We start from the raw sequence: 25,073 nt of genomic DNA, 5'->3' as shown, positions 1-25,073 counted from the left end.
TTAAAATTTATATTAACATGACTTGTCACAACTCTTTGAAGCATCATATTGTCGAAAAGATAAAGACCAAAGGAAGCAGCAGGCAATGTGGCGAGTGCCCTCTGATTTAAAGATGCTGAAAAGACTCAAAACTCAAATGGCTGAAGTTCGATGTATGACAACTGATGTAAAGAATACACTTTCAGAAATAAAAAGCAACAACACTGTTTCTGGAGACATGCAGACAGCCCTTTTTTCTGCTGACCACACAGCTCTGGCTGCGTGTGGAACTGAAAACTCTGGCAGATTACATAATTTGGGAATGGAGCTCCTGGCAAAATCATCAGTTGCTAGTTGTTATATAAGAAACTGTAAGTAAAAAATTTCCTATTAGTGTCATTTCTCCACATATTATTTGTAAAACTAAAAGATTGCTTATTTTGAAGATAATATCTAAGTATCTATCTTCCAATGAAATAAGACAAACAGATACATGTAGGCTTTTCTCCTACCCAAAATTGATTTCTCTGTATTCTATTCTATATAACAGAGCTAACACCTTTTTTTTGGTGGCCCTTGTATTAAAACCTGAACCTAGTGCCTTTGCACTGAACTCACTCCCAGCCCTTTAAAAAACTTTGCCGGGGGAGGATACCGGGGATTGAACTTGTGACCTTAAGCTTGCGAGGCAGGCAGCAGAACCACTGAGCTAAATCTCCAGCCCCCCACCTTTTAATTTTTCATTTTGAGACAGGGCCTCACTTCAGTTGCCCAGGCTGATCTCAAACTTTGAATCCTCCTGCCTCAGCATCCCAGAGTACCAGGATTACAGGTGTGCACCACCAAAAATGAACTTCTTAAGTTAAAAACTTTCAATATCACATAACACTATCAGAGTAGTAAAAGGCAACCTGATTACTGGGAAAATACTTTTAATCAAGTTACCTGTGCTTTTGGTGTCATATCTGAAAAGCTTTGCCAAATCCAGTGTCATGTATTCCTATCTAGGAATGTACTTAATTCAAATAAATCTGTTCGAATATATATATACTTCTTCAGAGTTTCAGTTTTCTTCATATGTATCTCTTGTTAAATTTACTACTGAATATCACTTGGGCTTTTGGCTAAGCTGAAGTGGGTTACTGGCTGTGTTACACACCTAGGTTGCTATTGTGATTGGAATCTCTTTTCTCCCCCAAATATTTTCTGATTGTTTACTACTGAGAAATAGTTAAGGTATTGGTTTTTAATGTTTATTGTATGTTAGCCTATTTATTGATTTTTTTTTATTAATCAGTAAAAAGTTTTATTAAACAGTTTTTAACCCATTTGAGTTTAAATTCAGTGCTATTTTCACAAAATCAAAAATTTGTCCTTTTCTATGCTGTAAAATTATTTTAACCTATTACTTCCTCTTTTATTAAAATTAATCAAGCCTTTAGTCTTTTTGTTTGTTTGTTTTTTGCGGTATCAGGGATTGAACTCAGGACCTTGCGCTTCTGAGGCAGGTGCGGTGCCACTGAGCTAAATCCCCAGCCCAAGCCTTCAGTTTGATGAGGCTCATTCATAAAGCCAGCTCTTGTGGCTCTTTCAGGAAGAACTTTTAACAAGTTTTTTCATTTCTGTTGTTTTTATTAGTCATCTCATATTCCTGCTTCAATTTGTTAGTTTCTATAACTGGTTTTCCAAGAAAATTATTTTATTAGGGCTTTAAGTTTATCAGTATAAGGTCACTTACTCTATACTCTCAGAAAAAATTTTTTCAGCTGGGCACAGTGGCTCACACCTATAGTCTCAGCTCCTTGGGAAGCTGAGGCAGGAGAATTACTTTACCTAGGAGTTCAAGGATAGCTTGGCAATATACCACAACTCAAAAACAACAGGAATTTTTTCAGTGTTTATTTACATATCGCATATCTCAAAAAATTTGAGTAATGAGACTGAGCTAGGATCATCATAAATTAGAGGCTAGCCTGTATTACAGAGGAAAACTTTGTCTAAAAAAAAAAAAAAAGCTTGAATAAAATGAACTTTCAACAGGAAGTGAGAAAATGTTTATAGACCTGCCTGTCCCTGGCACTTAGGGAGAAAGGAGTCTTGCAATTAAGAATCCTTAGAGATTGGTATCTTGTGGGGCTAGGGATGTAGCTCAGTGGTGCCGTGCCTGCCTGGCAGGTACAGGGTTCTGAGTTCGATCCCCAGTGCCAGAAAAAAAAAAAACTAAAGCAAGTAGGAGTAACTTTTGGTTAGTCTGGTTTGAACTTCTGAAGTTCACCAATATTGTGAGACTTTGGAGCTTCAAGATTATCAATACTGCTAGCAGTTGATTTCCTATCTCTTTTGCCATCAACAATAGCCAGAATTCTTTCACATAAATAACCTTAACATGAGAAACAGTCTTTGAGCCTGTTTCACAAACATCAACAGGATCATTATCTCCATAGCAAACTGTGTTCTTTTTGATGAGGATTTTTCTCAAATCTAAGAGGGCATCATAATTCATTTATAACCCTTGAGAAGGTAGATATTCATTCAACACATGACATAGCTTGCTATCCTTTACATCTTGCTTAATGGGATTTGCTGGCTGTTTTTGTGGCAGTTTCCATTTTAGCATTTTGTTCACCAATGTACTTCTACAATCATATTAAACTCATATTCAGCATTTTGTGCTTTGAGGGGGCAGTATATTAATGGAATCCAGGGCCTTGAATTGAGCTATATCCCCAGCCTTTAAAAGAATTTTTTTTAAAGCCACGCGTGGTGGTGTACACCTGTAATGCCAGCACTCTGGAGGCTGAGGTAAGAGGATTGCCTTGAGTTCAAGGCCAGCCTGTACTACATAGTGAGTTTAAGGCCAGCTTGAACTACGTAGTCTGACCTGTCTCAAAAATAAAAACAATTTTTTTTTAAGATTTTGAGACAAGGTCTCTAAGTTGTCCAGGTACTCTTGAACTTGCAGTCCTGCTGCTTAGGCCTCCTGAGTAACTGGTGACAGGCTTGTGCTGTCACGCCCAGCATCATCATCTACTTTCTTTGTAGAAATGTTGTTTTCCAGCTGTGGGATCTTAGACAAGTCAACAAAAGCCTTTGGCCTCACCTCAGTTGGGTTTAGAGTCCATTTCAGAGGAATATCATGAAAGGGGGAAATGTAATGAGCAGCTGCACTTTTGATGAAGAGGCAATAATTCTGCAAGTGGGGCTGGTCACACTCCTTCACGTCACACAGGATCATGGCATATACTTGCTGCTGCCGCCCCCTCCTGGCAAATGGGAAGCCTGTGTGCCCACTTTCTTAAATTTTTAAAACTTTTTCAAAATATAAGTTATTCTCTTGCACTATTTCATCTAGATCCCTGGTAACCGCTAATGAACTTTGTCTCATTACATGGTTTTACATTTTGTGGACTTTTCACATTAATCATATGGTATGAATTTTTTATTTTTAGTGCCAGGCTTTTTTTACTCATCACAACCTTTTCAAAGTTCATCCATGTTGTAGCATGTTTGTTTGTTAGTTGGTTTTGGTACCAGGAATCGAACTCGGGACCTTGCGCTTGCGAGGCAGGCTCCAGAACCACTGAGCTAAATCCCCGGCCCTGTAGCATGTTATTCTTTTGTATGGATGAATGATACTTCATTGTTTGTGGAACATATTTTTTATCCACTCATCAGTTGATGGACATTTATGTTATTTCCATTTTTTGGCTATTGCTAGTTATGTTGCTATGAACATTCATGTACAAGTTTTTGTATGGATATATGTTTTTGTTTATCTTGAATATATACTTACAAGTGGGATTGCTGGGTCATAGGGAACTATGTATAACTTTTTGAGAAATTGCCACCTATGCCAGACTATTTTCCAAAATAGCTGTAGCATTTTATATTCCCAGCAGCAGTGTATGAGGGTTCCAGTTCCTACGTATCTTTGACATGTGGTATTGTCCCTCATTTTTTTCTGCCCTTTGAATTGTCTGGACATCCTTGCCAAAAGTCAGTTGACCATAAGTGTAAAGATTTATTCCTGGATTCTCAGTTCTGAAATTGAGAAAGGTAGATAGGTAGCTATCTGTCCATATCCTAGGACCAACCAATCTTGATTACTTTTCTTTATAGTGAGCGTGAATCTGGGGACTAGGCATGTAGCTCAGTAGATCTCTTGCCTTGCATGCATAAGGCCCTGGATTTGGTCCCACCCAGCCCCACTACCACCAAAAAAAAGGTCTTGTATTTAAGATTGTTTTGACTACTCTGCACCTTTTAACTTTCGTAGGAATTTTAGAATCAGCTTGTTTTTGCAAAGAAAAAAAAAGACAGCTAGATTTTTATAGGGACTCTGTTAAATCTGCAGATCAATTTGGGGCATATTGCCTTGTTAACAGTATTAAATGTTTCAGTCATTGAACCCAAGATGTCTTCTTTATCTTTATTTTTCTTTCAACAATGTGTGGCAATTTTCATTGTGCAAGTCTTGTATGTATTTCTTTTATTAAGTTTATTTCTTAAATATTCTATTTAATGCTATTACAAATGAAAGTATTTTCTTAATTTCATTCAAATTTTCTTTGCTAGTATATAGAAAAGCAGTTATTGGCCTTATATCCAATAATCTTCCTAGCCTATTTATTATCTGTTAATAAATCTCATGCTTCTTTTCTAGCTTCTTGAATATGCATATTTGCCCAGGAATTTCTATATTATTTATCATTAATGCACTTTAAGGGTGTCCATTTTCTTATTACTGCTTTGGCCACAGAGTTTTTATTTGACGTATAATTGTCATCTGTTTCTAATTTAACATTGATTTTCTTTTTAATCAAGTAACAATTTCCAAGGGTTTGGGGATCGTATTTTTTTTTTCAGACTTAGTTTAATTGAGAACGATAAGATTTTTCTTATGAGATCATAATTAATCTTCTAAGTTAGATTCTGCTTCACCATCAACAAAGTAGCAATACTTCTATGAGAACTACAAATAAATTAGTTGAGCCTACAGAGTACTTGTTTATTTTTAGAAGATGTAAACAGAAAAGCTACCATGCATGGTAAGAGTAAGCTTTATTTAACTAAGTAATGAGTTTTGTGCTACTTGATCATATTCCAAAATGTTTGTAAATGTCTTTGCAGCCACAAATAAGAAAAGTAATTCACCCAAGCCAGCTCGGTCCAGTATAGCAGGTAGTCTGTCACTTCGAAGAGCAGTGGACTCTGGGGAAAATAGTCATTCAAAAGGAGACTGTCAGACTTTGTCTGAAGGTAAATTTGAAACATTCCAAATATAGTTTTGGTGAGTAGATGTCAGTTATTGGAAATTGATATTGTAGTATATCTTTAGACTGAAAAAAATCACCAAAAATGCTGAAGTTCTGCTTGTAGTCTCACAACAGAACAGACCCTGGACTCCTTCATTTTAAGTACCTGGCTTAAAAAAGACTGGTACTCACATTCTCACATTTTGAAATATTTACATTTTGAAGTTTTTACTTAAAAAATGTATATCTATGTTGAGATATTCTAATGTTACAAAGAGCAAACTTTCATGTTTATTTGCCTCCTTTTCTAAAGGCTCCCCAGGAAGCTCACAGTCTGCGAGCAGGCACAGTTCTCCCCGAGGCTTGACACATGGCATCATGAGTGACATTCTGCCCAAAACCGAAGACGGGCAGTGTAAAGCTTTGGACTCAGATACTGTTGTGGTGGCAGTTTTCAATGGCTTACCTACTGTTGAAAAAAGAAGGAAAATGATAACCTTGGGGTACATAAAGTTCTTTTCTTGTTTGGAATATTAAGTTACATCATAATGAACAAATGATTTTCTACTTTGTTAATTTTTTAGTGAGTAGAAAGTACATTTATTGGATTTAAATGTAACTTCTTAAACTATTGGAGACCCTACTTTTTTTTTTAATGGGATCAGATTATGCCATGAGTTCGGGTTAAATATGTTAGAGCTCATTTTCATGGAGATTAGGATAACAGTGATGTATATAACCTGTGTGAACTCTGCCTAATGAGATTTGTGAGAGTTCTTGGAGGTTTCTATGTTTTTGTTTTTAATCTGTCAAAGATATTTGTGCTGGGCTATACGTGTCACAAGTGTGTCATCTATATTTTATATAGAACAAAGTACTTCTGGCAATCTTAGCCACTGCTTGGGTGCTTTTGACACACCTTTTTTTTTCTCTTAAGAAAGCATGCTCAGAACTTATAGTTGGAATTTCCCAAAGGATATATGGTGGTTGACACCTTTATATCTGTCCCAGGAAACAAACTCAAATACCACCTATGTCAGTTAAACTTCAAAAGATAAAGTAATAATAGAATGTATTGTCTGTGGATATGCTAGATAAGCCATAAATATCTTTCTGCTGATCTATTTTATGGATGTTAAACATTTTTATATTTAGACAGCATAGTTCTATATTAGAGACTTTGAAGAAATTGAATTAAATTTAGAGAAAGACTGACATCCCTTAAATTTACCTAATTTCATGTAGCTTTTTTGTTTTGTTTTCTTTCCAGTACTGGGTCTTAAATCTCAGAGTCTTTATGTGGAGCTTTATAGCCTCAGCCCTTTTTTATTTTTTACTTTCAGTCAGGATCTTAATGAGTCACTAAGTTGCCCAGGCTGGGGTTGAACTTGGAATCCTCTTGCCTCAGCCTCCCTGAATGCTAGAATTACAAGCACTTGCTACTAAATTTCATATAGTTTTAGGACTTATCATTACCAAGTCTAAACAATCAGCTGGTAGTTTAGTTTTTGTTTTAGCTCAAATTTCAGCAGTAGAAAGATATGAAAATCATTGGAGATTATTTTGTCTTTCCCATTACCCAGCTTGATAGTATACATGTTCCTTTCAGGTTAAAAGTGCAACTAACTTTTATATTTGGTGGGATTTTTTTGTTTTTATTTACTACTTTCAAAATTTATTAGTATATGTTTATGGTATGGTTTATTAGTATATGTTTATTAGCATATGTTTATTATATATAATGATTACATTCATCATGGGAAATTTGTACATGTAACACCTTAATTCTTTTTATATACCCTTCTCCCCTTGCACTCTACTCCCTTCATCTCTTAGTATATTTTGTTACAGAAATATTTTTATCTGCCTTTAGTCATAAAGATTAAATGTATATAAATATAATTTTTTTTCCCCTAGAGCATAAAATCCCATATACAGGGCCAGGGATTTAGCTCAGTGGTGCCACCACCTGCCTTGAAAGTGCAAGGTCCTGAGTTTGATCCCTGGTACCAAAAAAACAAAACAACAACAAAATAAAGTCCCATATACAAATGTCTACAGTTCCTGTCTGTAATCATTTTGCATTTAATGGTATCTGGTAGCCTGATTTATATGAGTGCTTTTCAGCTCATATCTTTTTTTCCCTACTTGATTTAAAGTAGTGTGGGCAAAAAGTTTAAATACTTAATGGTTCAAAATGAAAAAGGGAAAAAATATTAAGTGAAAATTTCCTCATCCTTGTCTCTGATAGGCCTTGTTTTCCAACTTCCTGCTGTTCTTAATTTTTTTTATACGCGGTCTTCTCATTTGTATGTATATTTAAGCAGCTATGACTATGTAATTTAGCACAAAAGGTATGCCTTGTGTTCTCAGTAATATATTTCTAAATTCTTTCCATAATAGTAAGAACATACTATTTAGAAGTTCTGTTTTTTTCATTGAAGTTTTTGATAATCATAGATTTATTTATTATAAGAAATAATATAGAAAGATCCTCGGGTCAGGGATTTAGCTCAGTGGTTCCAGCGCCTGCCTGGCAACCGTGAGGTCCTGAGTTCGATCTCTGGTACCAAAAAAAAAAAAAGAAAGATCCTGCATATCTTAAGTGGTTTTCCCTGATGATAACATTTAGCAAAACTATAGTACAACATAACAACCAGGAATTGATATTGATACAGTCCACTATCTCATTATCTTTCATTGTGAATCTTTAGTGAAAATTTTCAAAATAAAATTTGAAGTTTAGTATTAAACATGGTTTGGGGCTCAGTTTCAGGACAAGCAAACAAATTATTATATCACTTAGTAGTTATAAAAAGTTGTCTTTTCCGTATTTGAGGGCTAATGCTAAAGGAAGTCGTCTGGAAGGAATGCCAATAACTGATTTGGAGAATACTGAAACTGGTGAGTTACAGCCTGTACTACCTGAAGGAGCTTCAGCTGGCCCTGAGGAAGGTAAGGAATGATATAGATCATAATTAAGCAGAAATACTACCCTTGTTTTGGTGTTTGTCGTGGTAGGTGTTGGTAGAAAATAGTTGGTTTAGTAAAAATTTTACTGAGCCTCTTATGTCATATAGCCTGATCTGAACACAGTGTTTGTTGTGCCATTGATTTTGATTTTTTAAGACATTAAGCACAGAGGAAGACAAAATGGATAATTTACAACATAAAAGAACATGTCAGTGGACAAGAAGAGCTATTTATGGGGAGAAAACTCTGCAGGTTGTTCATCTGCTTAGTTAATGTAATAAGTTACCTACATGCTAGGCATTTAATTTTTGCTAGATATGTAAGATGAATTAAATATGTTTAGTCTTACAAGGAAGATGTGCCCCAAAACAAGTAATTAGAGTAGGTTAAATATTTGTCTTTTGAAGTTAATCCTTTTTTTTTTAACTTGTTTTTGCTACTGGGGATTGAACCCAAAGCCTTTACTAAGGTTCTAAGTAAGGTACTAAGCTACATCCCCAGCCATTTATTTTGATACAGAGTCTCGCTGAGTTATTACATTCCCCAGACTTAGCCTCCCAGAGTGTCTTAATTCTACAGAATACTTTCTTCCTCTTAGAGAAGCATTCCAAGCTTTAATCATTTTAAAATTCCCTTTGCTAACCAGTTTCAACTGCACCAACTTATTCTTTTTTTTCTTTTTAATTGTTGTTCCAACTTATTCTTAGTTACATGTTCTATTGTTTGTTCTGTGTATTCTTCCAGGTTCATTATTCATTAAAAACATAAAAGACGTGTTGTTTTGGGTAACAGAAGGCATTTAAAACAAGGCTATGTCTGTTGACCTTGCTGTGTCCTTTATATATTGGCAGGAAAGAATGCCAATGTTTTTGATATTTGACATTGAAAATTCTTTTTAATTTCTCAGTGAAACTGCCATCTTCCATCTCTGTCTGCAGTTATTTGCATTTCAATGGTTGATGAATTGTAGCTCAAAGTATAAATATGTACAGGTCCCACCATCTGCCTGTAACTGCCCTGTGAAAGAGTATGTGGGTGATGGCACTTTCAGGTTTTTTAAAGAACGCTAAATGTGTTGATCTTACCTCTTCTACAGTGCTCCTGCAGTGTGTAACATATTTCAGGAGAAGAGATTAAATGGAAAAAAATTTTAAGGTGATGTGTTGATTTTTAAAACATTAAGAAATACTATGACTGATGATATTTATAGAAAGGACTTGTGGGGACTAGCTACTTTCCATGCATTTCTACATACCCATTATTAATTATAGTGGGATAAATTCTTAACAGCATGTGCTGGACTTAAGTGCTCATCTTTTTCATGCATCATTTATGAAATGCTTCTAATTTGCCTGACAGCACATTTGATGCTGGTGATATGTTAATTCCTGAACCTCCAATCTTGATCAGTTTCTCTTCCTTGGTACTGTTGCCTTTTTGGACCTCCTAATTTATCATAAGGAAGTTATTCCTCTGCATTGTAGACTGTTTAGCATCAGTCTTAGTTTTAACCACTAGGTTTCAGTATTACTTACCCCCAGTTACTGCATCTCACAGTGTTCTCAGAAATCATCTCCATTCAAGAACCATTGGTGAAACTGAATTACTTGCCAGAGTGAGCCACAGTTACTAATGAGAGCGAGTTTGCTGGTGTGCTAGATATGTATGGTTGGGCAAGGGAGAACAATTAAGCAATTAAAAACTGCTTGGTTAGTTGTTAGACAAGCTATTCATAATATATTGAGTGCTGGACTAAGGTGTATAGGGAGCTCAAGAAGAGGCATGTAATAATAATAGAAAATATTTACTGAGTCCTCACTGTGTTTCTCAAACTGCTGAAAAACTTTTACCAGTATTATTTTACATTCTCAGTAAAACTCTATATGGTACTTTATTTATGTATGTATGTATGTATGTATGTATTTATTTATTTGGTACCGGGGATTGAACACAGGTCCTTGCGCTTGCGCAGCAGGCGGCGAAACCACTGAGCTAAAACCCAGCCCCCCTCTTTCAAATTTTTGAAAGCATGTGATTATTGCAGGTAGGATATAGAGCTTTCCTCAGTAACACATTTTAGCTTTGTATAGGGAGTGTTGTGGTGATGTTACACACCAGCATCTCAGTAAGAAAGATTGCTTGTAACTTGCAAATCAACAGTTATACAGACGAATATCCTTGTAATTTGTTGATATGTAAACAGCTTGTTTACCACTAGAGCCCTGGGATGGGCAATGAGATGGCAAATCACTGATGAGGCTGGGAACAAGGGAGTGCAATAGACAAAAGTAGTTCTGTGTCTCTTGAAATCTGCTTTGTTTGTAGAGAACAAGGCCTTGCTCACTGCTGTGGGTATTATTCTATCAATGTGAGCTAGTTCTCAGGAAACCTTTATTTTTTACACCTAGAACCTTTGGTAGACAGTTGAGTGGGTTTGTCTTATATCCATGTTTGAAAAAAACACAGCTCTTTACTTATGCCAAATACATCGAGAAAATGTTCTGTCAGATCACTGTAGGTTTTTCTCATTCTTGAAGAGAAGGCTGTCTGAAGAAATTTTAAAATAAAGTGGTGTTTGTTACTAGCTGAGAATTTGGAACTAATAAAGTGGTCTTCAATACTGGTAAAAGGCAACTTTTTTTTCTTACACATGACAAGTCATATACAAGCCTTTTCATTTGTACCTGTTCCATATGGGACAACCTTGTATTAGTCTTCTGTTTATTAGCATGCTGCTGAAAAGTCTGACCCTACCTCAAAAGTGGATAACCTGTAGAACTCTAGGTAGGCTTTTGGTGGTACTGAAGATTGAACAGGCCTTCACACTGAGCTACATCCCCAGCGTGTCTTATTTATATATAAAAGAAAAACTTGTATAAATACTTTAAAATTAAATTTATTGAGACATCATGAGATTAATACAAGTTACCTTTGGCCTCTGTAGTTACAAGAGGCGCTCAAAATGGTGGCCATTAGCTTCGGACATTTATTAGTACAGCGAACTGCTGCTTGGGTAACCTTGGTCATTAAGATTGCTGCATATGCATTTTCAGTTTCTTCTCTAAGGGCCAGCAATGTAGTTTGTTTTCTGCAATGTACAGCATCTTCTAGGGTCCCCCATACAAGGGTACACCATCTGTTGAAAAAATGTCATACTGTTTTTTTTTTCCTGAGGTGTGTATACACTTTTTTGGGTGGACTCTGTGTATGTATATAGGTATGTGTAATATATATAACGTGTGGGTAGATGGATAGATAGATATAGATACACACACACACACACACACACGATCTTGGTAAGTTGCTCAGGATAGGCTAGAACTTGCTGTCCTCTTGCCTCAACCTCCCCGAGTGCTGGCATTATGTACCACCATACCTGACTGGCAGTTTCTTTCTTTATTTGTGTAAAACTGGAGACTTTTGAGTTTCCTGCTAATGTAGCAGAGATCTCTTTTGTTTAAGTCAGAGACACTCAGAACACCCATTGGTACATCTGTTAAACACCTTGCTGGCAACCTAGCTAAGAGGAGTGGATAGCCAGGTTATGGTGATGCCTGCCTGAAATCCAGCAACTCCCAAAGCTGAGGGAAGACGATTGCCTATTTGAGCTCAGTCTAGGCAACTCATGGAGCCACTGTCTCAAAGAAGGGATATAACTCAGTGCTCCTTAGGTTCAGTCCCTAGTGCCACCAAAGAAAGCAATGGGAATGAGTCACACAATATGTGATGGCCTGCCGTGGTGGGTTCCTTTTAGAATAATTAAGATACTATTTATTTGCTCATGTATACATTTATTTAGTTTTGCCCTTTTTTCCTCCTTAGTGTACTGAGAATTGAACCCAGACTACATCCCCAGCCATTTTCATTTTCTTCTTTATTTTTTATTTTGAGGCAGTCTTGTTAAATTGCCCAGGATGGCCTTAAACTTGTGATTCTTCTTCCCTAAGCCTTCCAAGTAGCTGGGATTACAGACATATACCACCTACCTGGCTGTTAAGATACTTTTAGCAAAAGTTACCAAAAAAAATCAAGCAATCAACTGAATAATGAAATGTAACTCTCTTGTATTAATAAGACGTCTTCTAATAGCAAGAAGTTACCACACTAACTATGGTAGAGCAGTTTCAGGGTTAGAAGACTTAGTTGTTCAGTGGCATCAAGAACTCAAGAGTTTTTTTCTTTTTCCATCTTTTGCTTTGCCATTCTCAGTGAGTTGGCTTAGCTCCCTTCAAGGTGGCAGAATGATTGCTGCAGCTGCAAACTTCGTATGGAGTCAGAACAACATCCTGGGAGTGGGGAAGGGTTACTTCATTTTGTTTAGCTCTATTTATCAACCAGGAAAACTTCTCAGGGTGCCTCAACAACATTCTGACTTCCTCTTACATGTCTTGAATCATTCACAATGCTAAGTGGCAAAGGGCAATCATTTGGTCCCTCTCCCCAATGCATTCCATGTGACCATGGGAAGGAAGATACCTGAGCAATACTTAGGTTCTTTTAGAACCAAATAAGACAGGTAAATTATTAGGGGATAGAATACAAATTGTATGCAGCCCCAGGTAGTTAATATATTTTCCAAGCATCTGAATCTGATTAAGGAAATTCTTTTTTTTTTTTTTTTGTATTAAATTCTTTTATTGGTACATTGTAGGTATACAACACAATTACATTTCTTATTGGGAATTGTACCTTTACATAATGCGTCTTGGTTCTTATTTTTTCCCCATTCCTAGCCCTCCCTTCATGCCCTCCACCCTTCCCTATTTACAAAGACTTTATTTCCATTTTTTCCATTTCTCATCATTTTTCCTTTCCCTTCTTTCCTTTCCACTGCCCCTCCCACTACCCCTACCCCTTTGGACCTTTTCTTCCTATTTTACATTATCGATTATTCATTCTAATCATTGGTACATTTTAGGTATACAATATAATGACATTCATCATTGGAAATTTGCACCTTTACATAGTCTCTCTTGGTTCTTATTTTTCACCCTTGCCCAGCCCTCCCTTCAACCCCTCCAGTCCTCCCTATTTGCAAAGATTTTGTTCCTATTTTTCCATTTTCTCATATTAATCCCATTCCCTTCTTTCCTTTCCCCTACCCCTCCCACTTCCTTCCCCTTTGCCCCTTTTCTTCCTATTTCACATTACCTATTATACATTTAGTTCTTATTTACACTTTCAGTTTCTCACACCAGAGAAACTATTCGGTATTTACACATGTGTGTCCTATTTATTTCACTTAAGAGTATCGCCTCAATGTGCATTCACTTACCTATAAATGTCTCTAATTTCTCATTTTTTATGGCTGAGTGTAGTACTACATTTTATAAAAAAACCACATTTTCTTTATCCAGTCTCCAGTTGATGGGCATTTGGGCTGTTTCCAAGTTTTAGCTGTTACAAACTGCGCTGCTATGAACATGGGTGCACATATATCACTGTGGTATGATTCTTTTAATTCTTTGGGGAAGATCCCCAGCAGTGGAATAGTGGGGTCAAATGGGACTTCCAGTCCTAGTTCTTTGAGGTATCTCCATACTGATTTCCACAGTGGTTGCACCAGTCTATACTCCCACCAGCAGTGGAGCAGGGTTAGGGAATTCTAACTCAGAAACTAGCTACACTGAGCGTACAATGGATGCTCCAGAAATAGAGTAGGCAATTGATATAGGTGTATCCTATTTCAGATTTATTGTGAACTGTAGGTTTCTGTCACATTGTAATTTCTCTCAAATGTCTTATAATCACTACCAGTGACATCCAGCAATTTGTCTTTCTCAATGTATACACAAAGGTAGTAAACTTCCAAATCTTAGTACTTAATAAAATATCAAATGATGTTTTCATATGCAAATTCCCTCCTAGAATTTCTTAGAAATGTGTATTTCCTGAGTCCTGAGAAAAGTCAGTCAAGAAATGTTTTTAGTCGTAAAAATTTTTCTGTTAGAATTAATTTTAACAATTAACACAGGAACATTACTAGTTTCAAGGAGTTTGCTCTAGCAAGTAAACTGGTATCTGGAATCAGAGGTCGATGGAAGCACGAAGTGCTCACTAATCAGACCTGGTTATAGCTGTTGCCATTTATGTGTGTTCCAGACCCTGTCTCCTGCTAAATAAATATTAGTGAATTTATACATAGTATACTTGATAAAAATCCTTTGTACGATGTTTCAGGAAATGAGTTTTCATAGCAAAATTAGTCTCTAAATTGACATTTTTGACATGTGATTCTATACTATAAATCTTGCTAAGAGTGCTAAATGTTCCATTAATCATAAACCACCCAATTATACTCATAAAAGCTTTTCACCATTTGAAATATTTACTGTAGGCTATTGTTCATGTAAATACCAGTTAAATTTAGTTTTTCATGTAATAAAATTTGGATAAATATATTTTTAAAAGAATTTAGATTTTGAAATTTCTGGTTCATTATTTTTGAGTCCTAAGATTAACACCTTTTAGGAATTCAGAAACACTAATTCTGAGAAGTCAAATATGTACTTAGGGTGTGGGGATTTAGCTCAGTGGTTCTGCCGTTTGCCTTGCAAGTGCAAGGACCCGAGTTCAATCCCCGGTACCCAAAAAAAAAAAAGAAAAGAAATACGTACCTAGAATTTCAGGAATTCAATGTGGTTTTGTTTCAGAAGCAGTTCCATGAAAGGCCACACGGTGGAGGTGGTACTTCACAGAAGTAACTGGTTTTGAATTTTGTAAATCAGTTTTACTCTTTTCAAGCAGTAAAGTTTTGTGGTGTGTGTGTGTATATATTTTCTTCATTGAAGGTGAAGAGTATAGGAATGTCCATCTGTCCAAATTCACCAATGAAGCCACATAGGGCTACAGTTTTCTTTGTTGGAATTTTTTTAAATCACAAATTCTGTTTCTTTAATAGTTATTGTGTTTTCCTGAATGAGCTTCAGTAGTTTGTGTCTATCAAAGAATTTGTCTTTTTCATCAATATTCTTCATTTCCTAAAGGCAGTTGTTTATTCTTACTGCTGGGCTGGTAGCAAATACCTGTAGTCCCAGCTACTTGGGAAGCTGAGGCAGGGAGATGGCGTGAGGCCAGCCTGGGGAATATATTGAGACTGTCTCATCAAAACCAGAAAATTAGCTCTATGCAGAGACTAGAATTTTATCCCCATTTTAAACTCCCTGTGGAGGGTCCAAAGCTTGCCCTTCCCCACCCTCATCCTCAAGGGAGTATTAAGAATCTTCACATCAGGCTCTGCAAGAAGGTCTCTGAACCACTGGTGTTCCTCATCCTTCCCTGTTTCTGACACCTGTGGATCCCACCCACCCTCTTTCCCCATACTGGGGATTGAAACCAGGGCCTTTGCACCAAGTTACATCCCTAGCACCCCCTAGCACCCATAGCACCCCCAACCTACCCATATGTAATTTTGAGACATAGTCTTGCTAAGTCACTAAATTGCTCAACCTAGCCTCAGGTGATCCTCTTGCCTTCGCCTCCCAGAGTGTTGGGAATAGAGATGTGTAATGCTCAAGTCCTCCTGTTTTAAATATACTGTTTGGTAAGATAATATTTTATACCTATACTTTAGCTGTTTATAAGGATGGTAGCAGAAAGATTTTCAGGTATCCTGGGTCACTGTCTTGGTAATGCAGAAATACTTTCTATAGAATTTTTCTGTTCAAAAATCAACTGATGCCGAGCATTTATCCAAAGGAATTGAAATCTCTATGTTAGGAGGATGTTTACAATTTTCATGTTTACTACAGAACTGTCCACATAAGCCAGATTATGGAATCAACCTAAGTGTTTTAATGAATGAGTGCATAAATGAAATGTGGCACATATACATAGTGGAATATTACTCAGCCATAAAAATGAGTGAAGTAGAATCATTTGCACTGGATGCTTTATATTAAAATAAATACTGAAAGACAAATACTATATGTTCCCATTTCCTGTAGAAGCTCAAAAGTTGATCTCAAAGTAGAGATGAGAATAGTGGTTACAAAAGCCTAGGAAGAATGTTGGCGAGAGGGAGGGACAGTGCAAGGATCATTAGTGGATACCTGTGCTGTTGGGTAAGAGAAATAACTTCTCATGTTCTTTAGCACACAAGGATAACCATGGTTTGTAACAACTAATTGGATATTTCAAAATAGCTAGTAGAGAGGATTTTGAATGGTCTCAGCACAGAGACATATGTCTAAGGTAATAGATAAGCCAGCTACCCCAGTCTGATCATTACACATTATATACATGTACTAAAGTGTTATACTATACCTTCCGGCGCCTGCTTCACAAGTGCAAGGTCCTGAGTTTGATTCCCAGTACCAAAAAAAAAAAGTTATACTACACCTATAAATATGCACAGTTACTATGTGTGAATTAAAAATACATGCATTAAAAATACCCCAAAAAACCAACTGATGCACTTGCAAAAACAAAACTTTAAGGCCCAAATAGGATTAAAACTAACATCACTACATTGGTAGAGTTTTACATATGTGTGTGTGTGTGTGTGTGTGTGTTTTATGTTTTAGGCTGCAGACTTTATAGAGAATCAGGATTAAAAGAGTATTTTGTCTTATGACTAGAAAAAAAAGTGAGAAATAAATACTAGTTTCAAATCACAACTTTAAAGAACAGTGGTACTCAACTGAGTGTGGTGACGCATGCCTGTAATCCCAGCACTGGGGAGGCTGAGGCAAGAGGATCGCTGTGAGTTTGAAGCCAGTCTGGGCTGCATAGTGAGTTCAGGATCAGCCTGAACTACATAGTGAGACGCTGCCTCAAAACAGCCCCTGCCCAAAAAGTAATTGTAGTACTCAATTTTAAACTTTGAAAATGAAAATGAAGCCACTGCTCTAAACTAAAGTGAGATTTATATTGCTTTTTTTCTTTGTTTTGTTTAGTTTGTTGAATTGTTAGCATTCAGTGTAAAATTTAGCAGGAACCTCAGGATAGTAAATAAGTTATTCTTTTCCTTTTACTTATGGTGGCTTCTTATCAGAAACATGTTGTTCCTCTTCTTCTAGGAATGAGTAGTGACAGTGACATTGAATGTGACACTGAGAATGAGGAGCAGGAAGAGCACACCACCATGATTGGATTTAACGACTCTTTCATGGCACAGCCCCCAGATGAAGGTACAGCATATGATGTCATTTTACACAGATTAACAAAACCAACCCTGCTGCTTCTTTTTCTTCTGCTGCTGCTGCTGCTTCTACTTCTGCTCTGCTACTTTTGCTTCTTTTGCTTCTTCCTTTTTTTTTTTTTGTCATTTGTGAGACAAAATTCTTTGATAAACTACATGGTGAGTACTGAAGAAAATTAGTAGGTAGTATTTGACTTGGTTGGACACCTAACGAGTGCCACTTCCACAGCCTGCTCTTGTAGCCAGTGACCTGAGAATGGCTTTAAATTATAAAGAGTTGTAAGAAACCAAGATTTTTTTTTAGCAGTCACCATTTGTGGCCTGTAGTGCTAAATATTTACTCTCTGGCCCTTTATAGAAAATGTTTGCCAACAAGGTTTCAGCTATTTGATTTATTTTCCTTTTTTCAGATATTTTTCTAGCTTACTATAAGATAATTTTAAAATAACCTTGATTTCTTAGAAATGCATGTTGATTATTTTTTATTCTTATTTTACTGGGTGCTAATAGGCAAACACTCTACCACTGACCCCAGTCTGGAATCATCAAATTTTTGTGGTGGGGGAATCATCAATTTTTATTCTTTTTCCCCCTAGAAAATTCTTAGGTTAAAAAACTCAGCAAGAGAAATCTGTTTTTTATTTTGTTCTGTGTTTATTTGGATTCCTTTTACTGAAATGGGGTAGTATTTATAATTTTATATTCAGCTTTAGTTTTCATTTAAATATGTTTGTCATTTGAAATTTTATTTTTTATGGCAACCTAGTATTCTGTCGTGGATATACCATAACCATTCCACTATGAAGCATTTTTCTAAAATAATAATAAACAATAGAAATAAACAATAAAAGAATATGAAATTAGAGATATTCAATGTCACTTAGGAGCCTAAATAACCAATCTGAGCGTTCCTTTGCCAGATTTCCTGGAATGACAACATTGTCTGGGTTATAATTTTAGCTTTTTATTTTACATATTTCACTAATGTCCTAATACCTTTTTCAATACATACCAAGCCATTTGATGATTTGTAAGTATTAAGGCACTTTTAGTAATTTCCTCTGCTTCTAAAGGAAGCATCCAGATTTGGGGTAAGTTATTTTAAGTGCTGGTGGGGTTTTGCCCATGATATTTGCATGTGTACTTTAATTGGCTTTGAAATACATCTTGTGTTCACAGTGTGAGTCTTGAGAGTGTTTATCATCCTTTCTTGTTCCTTTCTTCAGCTGCTCCTTCAGTGTCTTCAGGAAGGCAAAAGTCAGGCAGTGCCTTTCAGCTTCTATTTGTGGGTGTCTATTACACATTTTGGTTTTTCTCCTTCATTTTCCCTTTGTGTTTCCATACATATGACTCAAATAACAACCCTGCATACCTTTATCATTTGAATAACATTTGGTAAGATCGTTTAAAGACTTGAGGAAGATACCGCCTTGTTGTGGTATCTGCTTGTGATTTTTTTTTTTTTTTTTTGTACCAGGGATTGAACTCGGGTCCTTGCGCTTGCAAGGCAAGCGATGGAACTGCTGAGCTACATCCCTGGCCCAGTATCTGCTTGTGATTTTAAAAATTTTTATCTTTTATTCTTTTCTTAGATTCTCATTCCAGTTTTCCTGATGGTGAGCAAGTAGGCCCTGAAAATCTCCACTTCAGTACTGATGAAAACAGTGGAAGGTAATTGCCAGATCAAGAGAACTGACTTACAAGCTACCTTGACCCTGAAATTTGTTGTAGTTGGTGCTCAAATTTGTCATTGATTAGATAATCAAATTTATTCTCATTTTGTCATCATCTGTATCTGTAATAGTAATTGAGAAACTGTTACAAAGTAGCACAATTCTAGTAGAAGACAGTAGTATGTGGGAAAAAAATTAACAGTGTGGGAAGTGTTCTTTCTAATATAATAAAATAGTAGTGTGGCTCTTAATTTAGCAAATTAGTACATTCACAGAAGGCAGTTTGTCTTCTGTAGCAGAAGGCCAGCTAACTGCCAGAAAGGGTACCAAGAGGCAGTGCATGCATGCAGTAACTTGCTCTTGCCAGTGCTCTTTTGTCTTTGGCTAGACACTCAGTTGTGTTTAAATAACTACTGAGGTATTCTGGATTTTAATCAGTTTATAGTTTCATGTAGGGCCTATTGATTAGTGAACAGAAAAACTAGTTATTGATTCTTTCATATAGAAACTTTACATGAATAACCAAAGTAACACTAAACTAAATCTCCTTTTTGGAGTATGTTGACAGAGTAAAATTTATTTATTTACCTTTTCTCTCTTGTTCAAGTGCAGGCACACTGTTTAATGGCACATAATCTTTTGGCAAATGTAATTTAAAATGAATTAAGTTAACGTGGATTATGATTCTGGTCATGTGAACACATGTAAGATTATTTAAATTTAAAAATTTTTTTTTCCTGCCTCTTAAAATACAACTGTAGTGCAACAATATTTTTAAACTGTCTTTTCTTCCTTATTAGTTGGGTATTGATTTCAGTGTCAATAAAGACTAATATATTGCACAGTGGCTTACTTCAGAGTGAAACTGTGATGCATAAGGTTTTCTTTCATACTTTAAGTAATCTCCACCCCAAAATTGCCAAACTTTACCATTGTGCTCCTGCATTTGTTTGAGCTGCTATATATTTGTGAAAATTACACTGAAAGTTGACCAAGAGACTGTTGAAAAAGCATGAATAACTATATGTACATGTGAGAGACATTGTATCAGCTTATATTTTACTCAGTATTGTTCATTTTTTTGTCTCATGTCTTGCTTGAATGCCATGATGCGTAGTCTATAGTTTGCACTTTTTGTTAATAAAAATAAGTTGAGCAAATGTGCCTCTGAAGTTTATTAAAAACTGGGACTAGAAACCTCTTTTTTTGTATTCTATTACCTGTGCCTCTTTAGCAATATAGACAAGGTCATTCTGTGAAGAGGGATGATGGGCAGCTTCTAGTCATTATAATGATAATAACCCTCAAAGACCAAAAGATTTCTTCATAGATGATAACTTTTAGTTGAGACTTGTTAAGTTGTATTAGTGGAGTCTTTGGAAAATACAATTCTTCCCCTAGTTCTTAGCCAAGCTATATATGAAGTCTGTACCCAGATCTTTTTTTTGAGGTCAGGGTCTAAGTTGTTAAGGCTGGCCTTAAACTCCTGGGTTCCAGTGATTCCCCCTGCCTCAATCTCCTGAGCAACTGGGACTATAGATAGGCTTATTGCACGGTACTGGCAGTGTACCCATTTCTTTTAGAGGTGGCAAGTATTCTGGCACTGTCCCTATTCCTTGAGGTGGCATGCTTGCCTTGGCTGTGCTAGATTTCAGGAAGAAATGAGAGAGGGAAGAGGCCAGGGAGAAGAATTGCTGTACTCTGCTTGCCCGGCCTATAGTTTGTTGATGTTGGTGGTTTTCATGCTGGAAGTTTCCATGCCAGGAATTTCCATGCCAGGAGTTCCAGGCCTAAAGAGTAGTGGTAATGTTTGTATTGGGCATGAGCATATCATTCCTGGACAATTTACCACTTGGGTCATTGAATCTTTCAGTAACATTTTAAATGGAGAAGATGTGTATCATCCCCCTTTGGCAGATGAACCTGAGCTTCAGGGTGGTCATCTGGTTCTCTTAAGTTTCAAAACAGGGCGGGCTGGGGATTTAGCTCAGTGGTTCTGCCGCCTGCCTCGAAAGCGCAAGGTCCCGAGTTTGATTCCCAGTACCAAAATAAGAAACAACAAAAAAACAGGGATGGGATGGATTGTTGGTGTAGTGCTTTCACAGCACACCACATGGGAACCAAACTCAGCATTCTGATATCTAGTAATTAAAAACCTAAAGGGCGCCGGGGATTTAGCTCAGTGGCACTGCCCCTGCCTCGAAAGCATGAGGTCCTGTGTTTGATACCCGGTACTGGGTGGGGGGTGACTTAAAGAATGTCCTATTTTTAAAATTTTTATTTGAGATAATTTTAGATTATCAGGAGTTTGAAAAATTGTGCGTTTCATTACATTCTTTCCCCAGCTTCTCCTTTTTAAAATATCTTACATAGGCCTGGAGATTTAGCTCCGTGGTTTCACTGCCTGCTGTACAAGCACAAAGACCCAGGTTCAATCCCCGGTACCAAAGGAAAAAAAAATCTTACATAACCATAGATCAATGAGCAAAATGAACAACTTAATCACAGAATTCGCCCAGGTTTTACCAATTGTTTCACTAATGGCTTTTCCCATTCCAGGACTCTAGGTACATTACATTTCATTACGTCTTTCTTAGTATGCTCCAATCAAGATAGTTCCTCAGTTTCTCCTTGCTTTCATGACTGATTTTTTTCTTTGTTTATTTATTTTTGATACCAGGGATCAAACTCAGAACCTTGTACTTGCCAGGCAGGCATGGTGCCACTGAGCTAAATCACCGGCCCGACTCTGATATTTTTTTAAAGGACCATTTATTTTATAGAATGCTCTTCTGTTTGGGTTTGTCAGATCCTTGCTCATACTTATTTGAGGTGGTTCATTGGGAAGGCTACGGTGGAGGCAATGTGCCCTTCTCAGGGCATAGTTTGCGGGGGGCGCAGATGATGTTGACATTATTGGTGATGTTAACCTTGATTACTTGGTTGAGGTCGTGTCTGTCAGGATTCTCTATTTTTCTTTTTGTAATTACTAAATACAGTATTTGGAACAGATACTTTGAGACACTGCAGATACTTTGTTTCTACTCAACTCTTACCCACTAATTTTTGCACCCATTAGTGGATTGTGCCTATAGTGATTACTACAGCAATATTCTAATAGTACTTTTCTTTTTTTTGTTTTATAGTACCCTCTTAAAAATTTTTATTAGTAACTGTTTGCAGTACATTATTACACTCATCCTGAGGAGTTGATACATGTTAACACATCTTAATTTTTCTTTCATCCCCTTCCCCTCACCTCCCTCCTTTAATGGTAGTTTTCTAGTTCCCTAATTGCTTCTATACTTTTATTAGAATTCTGTAAGGAAAAGTTGTCTCTCATTTATTTATTTATTTATTTATTTATTTATTTTAAAGGAGAAAAGGTTTATTTGGCTCACAGTTTGTAGAAGTTTCAATTCATAGTCAGCTGGCTCCAACGCAGGGTGGCATGAGAGAGGGGCATCACAGAGGAGAAAAGAGTCCATGCCAAAGCATGCAGGAGGCAACAAAACAACAAGTAGCAGCACCTTGCCTTCCCTGTCTCCCTTTATATTCCATCCAAACTGTAAGCCTATTTGTTGGTGCCACCAACACCCAGGGTGCGGCTTCCATTATCCACATCAAGAACTGTGCTAAACACATTTAGTTGTCATACACCCTTAATCTCATTTATTTTTTACTCAACTATTTATATTAGTATGGGCTAATATTGGATACTTTATTCTTTGAATTATGATCCAGTGCTATCATTTTGTGGCTCAGTTCTAGTTTTGGCCATTAGAAGGTCTTTTCAGATTGGTCTCTTAAGTCCTTTTGATGGGTCCCTTCCTTGGTTTTTGTTTTTTTTATTTTGCTTTGTTTTGTTTTGTGTTTTAAGCTTTTCCTTTCCTCCCTCCTTGTCTCCCTTCCTTCTTGATACCAGGGGATGCTGCAAGCTCACCTTGAGTTTTCCCTACCCTGGGCATGGGATCGACTACTTCTTGAGGAGCCATGCATGGTTCCTTTTATTGGAGAATGGTATTGGGAACAAAGACCCAAGTGCCAATGTGCTGATTGTTACTAGAGCATCACCACTTCTAGTCCATCTCAGTGGGTAGATGAAATGCATGCTTTTTCATGCAAATATACACATTTGTATGTATTTCTGTCTGTTGGTATGTATATAAAACTGTTTTTAAAGAAAAGCTGTGATTCTGTATTGACACCTGCAACACCAGTACAGTTCCACAGGACTCATTCTCGCCCTCCCTCTTATTTGTAATTTTCAACAGGGACAAGCCTGGCTTTGCTTAGCTATAGTGTATTTACTTACTTGTTCAACCCTAGTTGAAAAAAAAAAAAAAGTACTTTCAGAACTGTTGACCTGTACTCCTGTGCAAAAAAGTTATCACATAGGTTACAGATTGCTTACTGCAGTTGGTTTTTGTTTGTTTGGTTTTTTTGTTTTTGTTTTTGGATGGGGTTTTCAAATGTTTCCCAGGCTGGGCTTAAATTCCCAGGCCCAAGTGATCTTCTTGCCTCAACCTCTCAAGTAGCTGGGCCTCAGGCATGCACCATTGCACCCAGCTAGTAGAGCTATTTTTCTCAGTAGCCTTTCAGTATAATGTCAGAATAGTTTTTAAAAATTTATTTAGGTTCTAGATTGAAGACTACATTCCTTTCCTGTCCTCTCCATTGTGATTATGTGATTCATTTGTAATAGTTAGATTCATCATTATAGTCTGCGTTCTGTCCTCCCACACACATCCTTGTTGATTTTTTAATTTACATACATTAAAATTCTATCTTTCTGGTATATGGTTCTGTGGGTTTTGACAAATGTTTTGTATCTCCCATCACAGTATTACATAGAGCATTTTGGGCATCCTAAAAATTCCTTTGTCTTAGCCCTTTGTACACAGTTGCCACCCCCACCCCCGACTACCATGACTGCCACCAGATTCCTGGGCACCACTGATTTATTGTCTTTCCTTTTAGTTTCCCTTTAAAAAAATATATAGCCTTTCAAGGGCTGGGGGTTTAGCTCAGTGGTTCTGCCGCCTCCCTTGCAAGCACAAGGTCCTGAGTTCAATCCCCAGTACCAAAATTTTATATATATGCAGTTCAATTTCATCCATCTTGTGTGAATCAGTACTTAATTCCTTTTTTTGATTGCTGAGTAGTAGTATATAGTTATGCCACTGTTTATTCATTTATCCATTGCAGGACATATGGGTTGATACCAAGGTAGGATGTTTTATGAACCTTATAAAAATTTGTGTACAGATTCTTATGTAAGCATAAGTTTACTCTGCACGGTATTAAATGCCTAAGGGTGGGATTGCCATGTGTGATACAAGACTGACTGGCCTCTTGCCTCAGTACTTCAGAAATATCTTCTAATTGGAATTCCTCAAGTGATAAGGAGTTATTTATAGTGGACCTAGTTTATGCTAACAAGATGACTCAGAATGTGGGCTTCACACCAGAAAGGCCGACTATGTGATTAGAGTAAGATACCAGCCTGATTGCCAGTTAATCAGCCATGCTTGTATATTGAAATTTCAGTAAAAACTTTGGATATTGAAGACTGCGGGAGGTTGTTGGTTGGCAGCATTATATCATTGTATGTGTGTATTAAGGTCACTTATTGAGGATAAGGTATGTTCACATTTGGAACCCTTACAGATCTCACCCTGTATGCCACTCTTCTTGGCTGGTTCATGTTTGTATCGTTTTGTTATAATAAAATTGTAATTATAAGTAAAGTGCTTTCCTGGGTGCTGTGCATTGTTGTAGTGGGTTACCAAACTTGAGTGGAATGGTGGGACCCCCTAAACTTGCATCCAGCTGGCCAAAAGTGGCAGTGGCTTGGGGACCTCTGAACTTGAAGCTGGTATCTGAAGTGAGGATAGACTTATGGGAGACTGCCCTGAACCTGGGAAGTTTGGTCTAACTCCAGGTAGTTGGTACAAGATCTCAGGGCACTACATCATTTTAAAGTATCTCCTTAATTCTAAAGAAGCTGATAAACTTCCACAAGTATTACTACCATTTTGCACTCCCACT

The 25,073-nt window shown here is 36.9% G+C and overlaps 1 protein-coding gene across 13 annotated transcripts in view; it reads left to right on the top strand.

Moving 5' to 3' along the window:
- The window catches only part of Trim37 (tripartite motif containing 37), a 141,859-nt gene that overhangs the window by 108,836 nt on the left and 7,950 nt on the right, over positions 1-25,073 (top strand). For 6 of the 13 annotated variants that reach the window (XR_015443147.1, XR_015443146.1, XR_015443144.1 and 3 more), the window contains 6 exons: positions 42-350; positions 5,110-5,238; positions 5,548-5,737; positions 8,074-8,189; positions 17,228-17,338; positions 18,942-19,020. Coding sequence is in view for 8 of the 13 variants with exons in the window: in XM_013067665.3 (XP_012923119.1) it covers positions 42-350; positions 5,110-5,238; positions 5,548-5,737; positions 8,074-8,189; positions 17,228-17,338; positions 18,942-19,020 (934 nt within the window). In the remaining 5 variants the exon portion in view is untranslated. Of the gene's footprint in view, positions 1-41; positions 351-5,109; positions 5,239-5,547; positions 5,738-8,073; positions 8,190-9,303; positions 9,363-17,227; positions 17,339-18,941; positions 20,183-25,073 lie in introns of those variants that run through there. The other 7 variants (XM_087191431.1, XM_013067664.3, XM_087191435.1 and 4 more) reach the window with 2 other exon arrangements.

This window comes from Heterocephalus glaber, unplaced genomic scaffold (assembly GCF_053883595.1).
Source record: "Heterocephalus glaber isolate CG9 unplaced genomic scaffold, H.glaber_assembly_v1.0 deba00001564, whole genome shotgun sequence".
Lineage (NCBI taxonomy): Eukaryota > Metazoa > Chordata > Mammalia > Rodentia > Bathyergidae > Heterocephalus > Heterocephalus glaber.
Note: the sequence above shows the minus strand (reverse complement) of the source record. Positions and strands in the feature narration are given on the sequence as shown.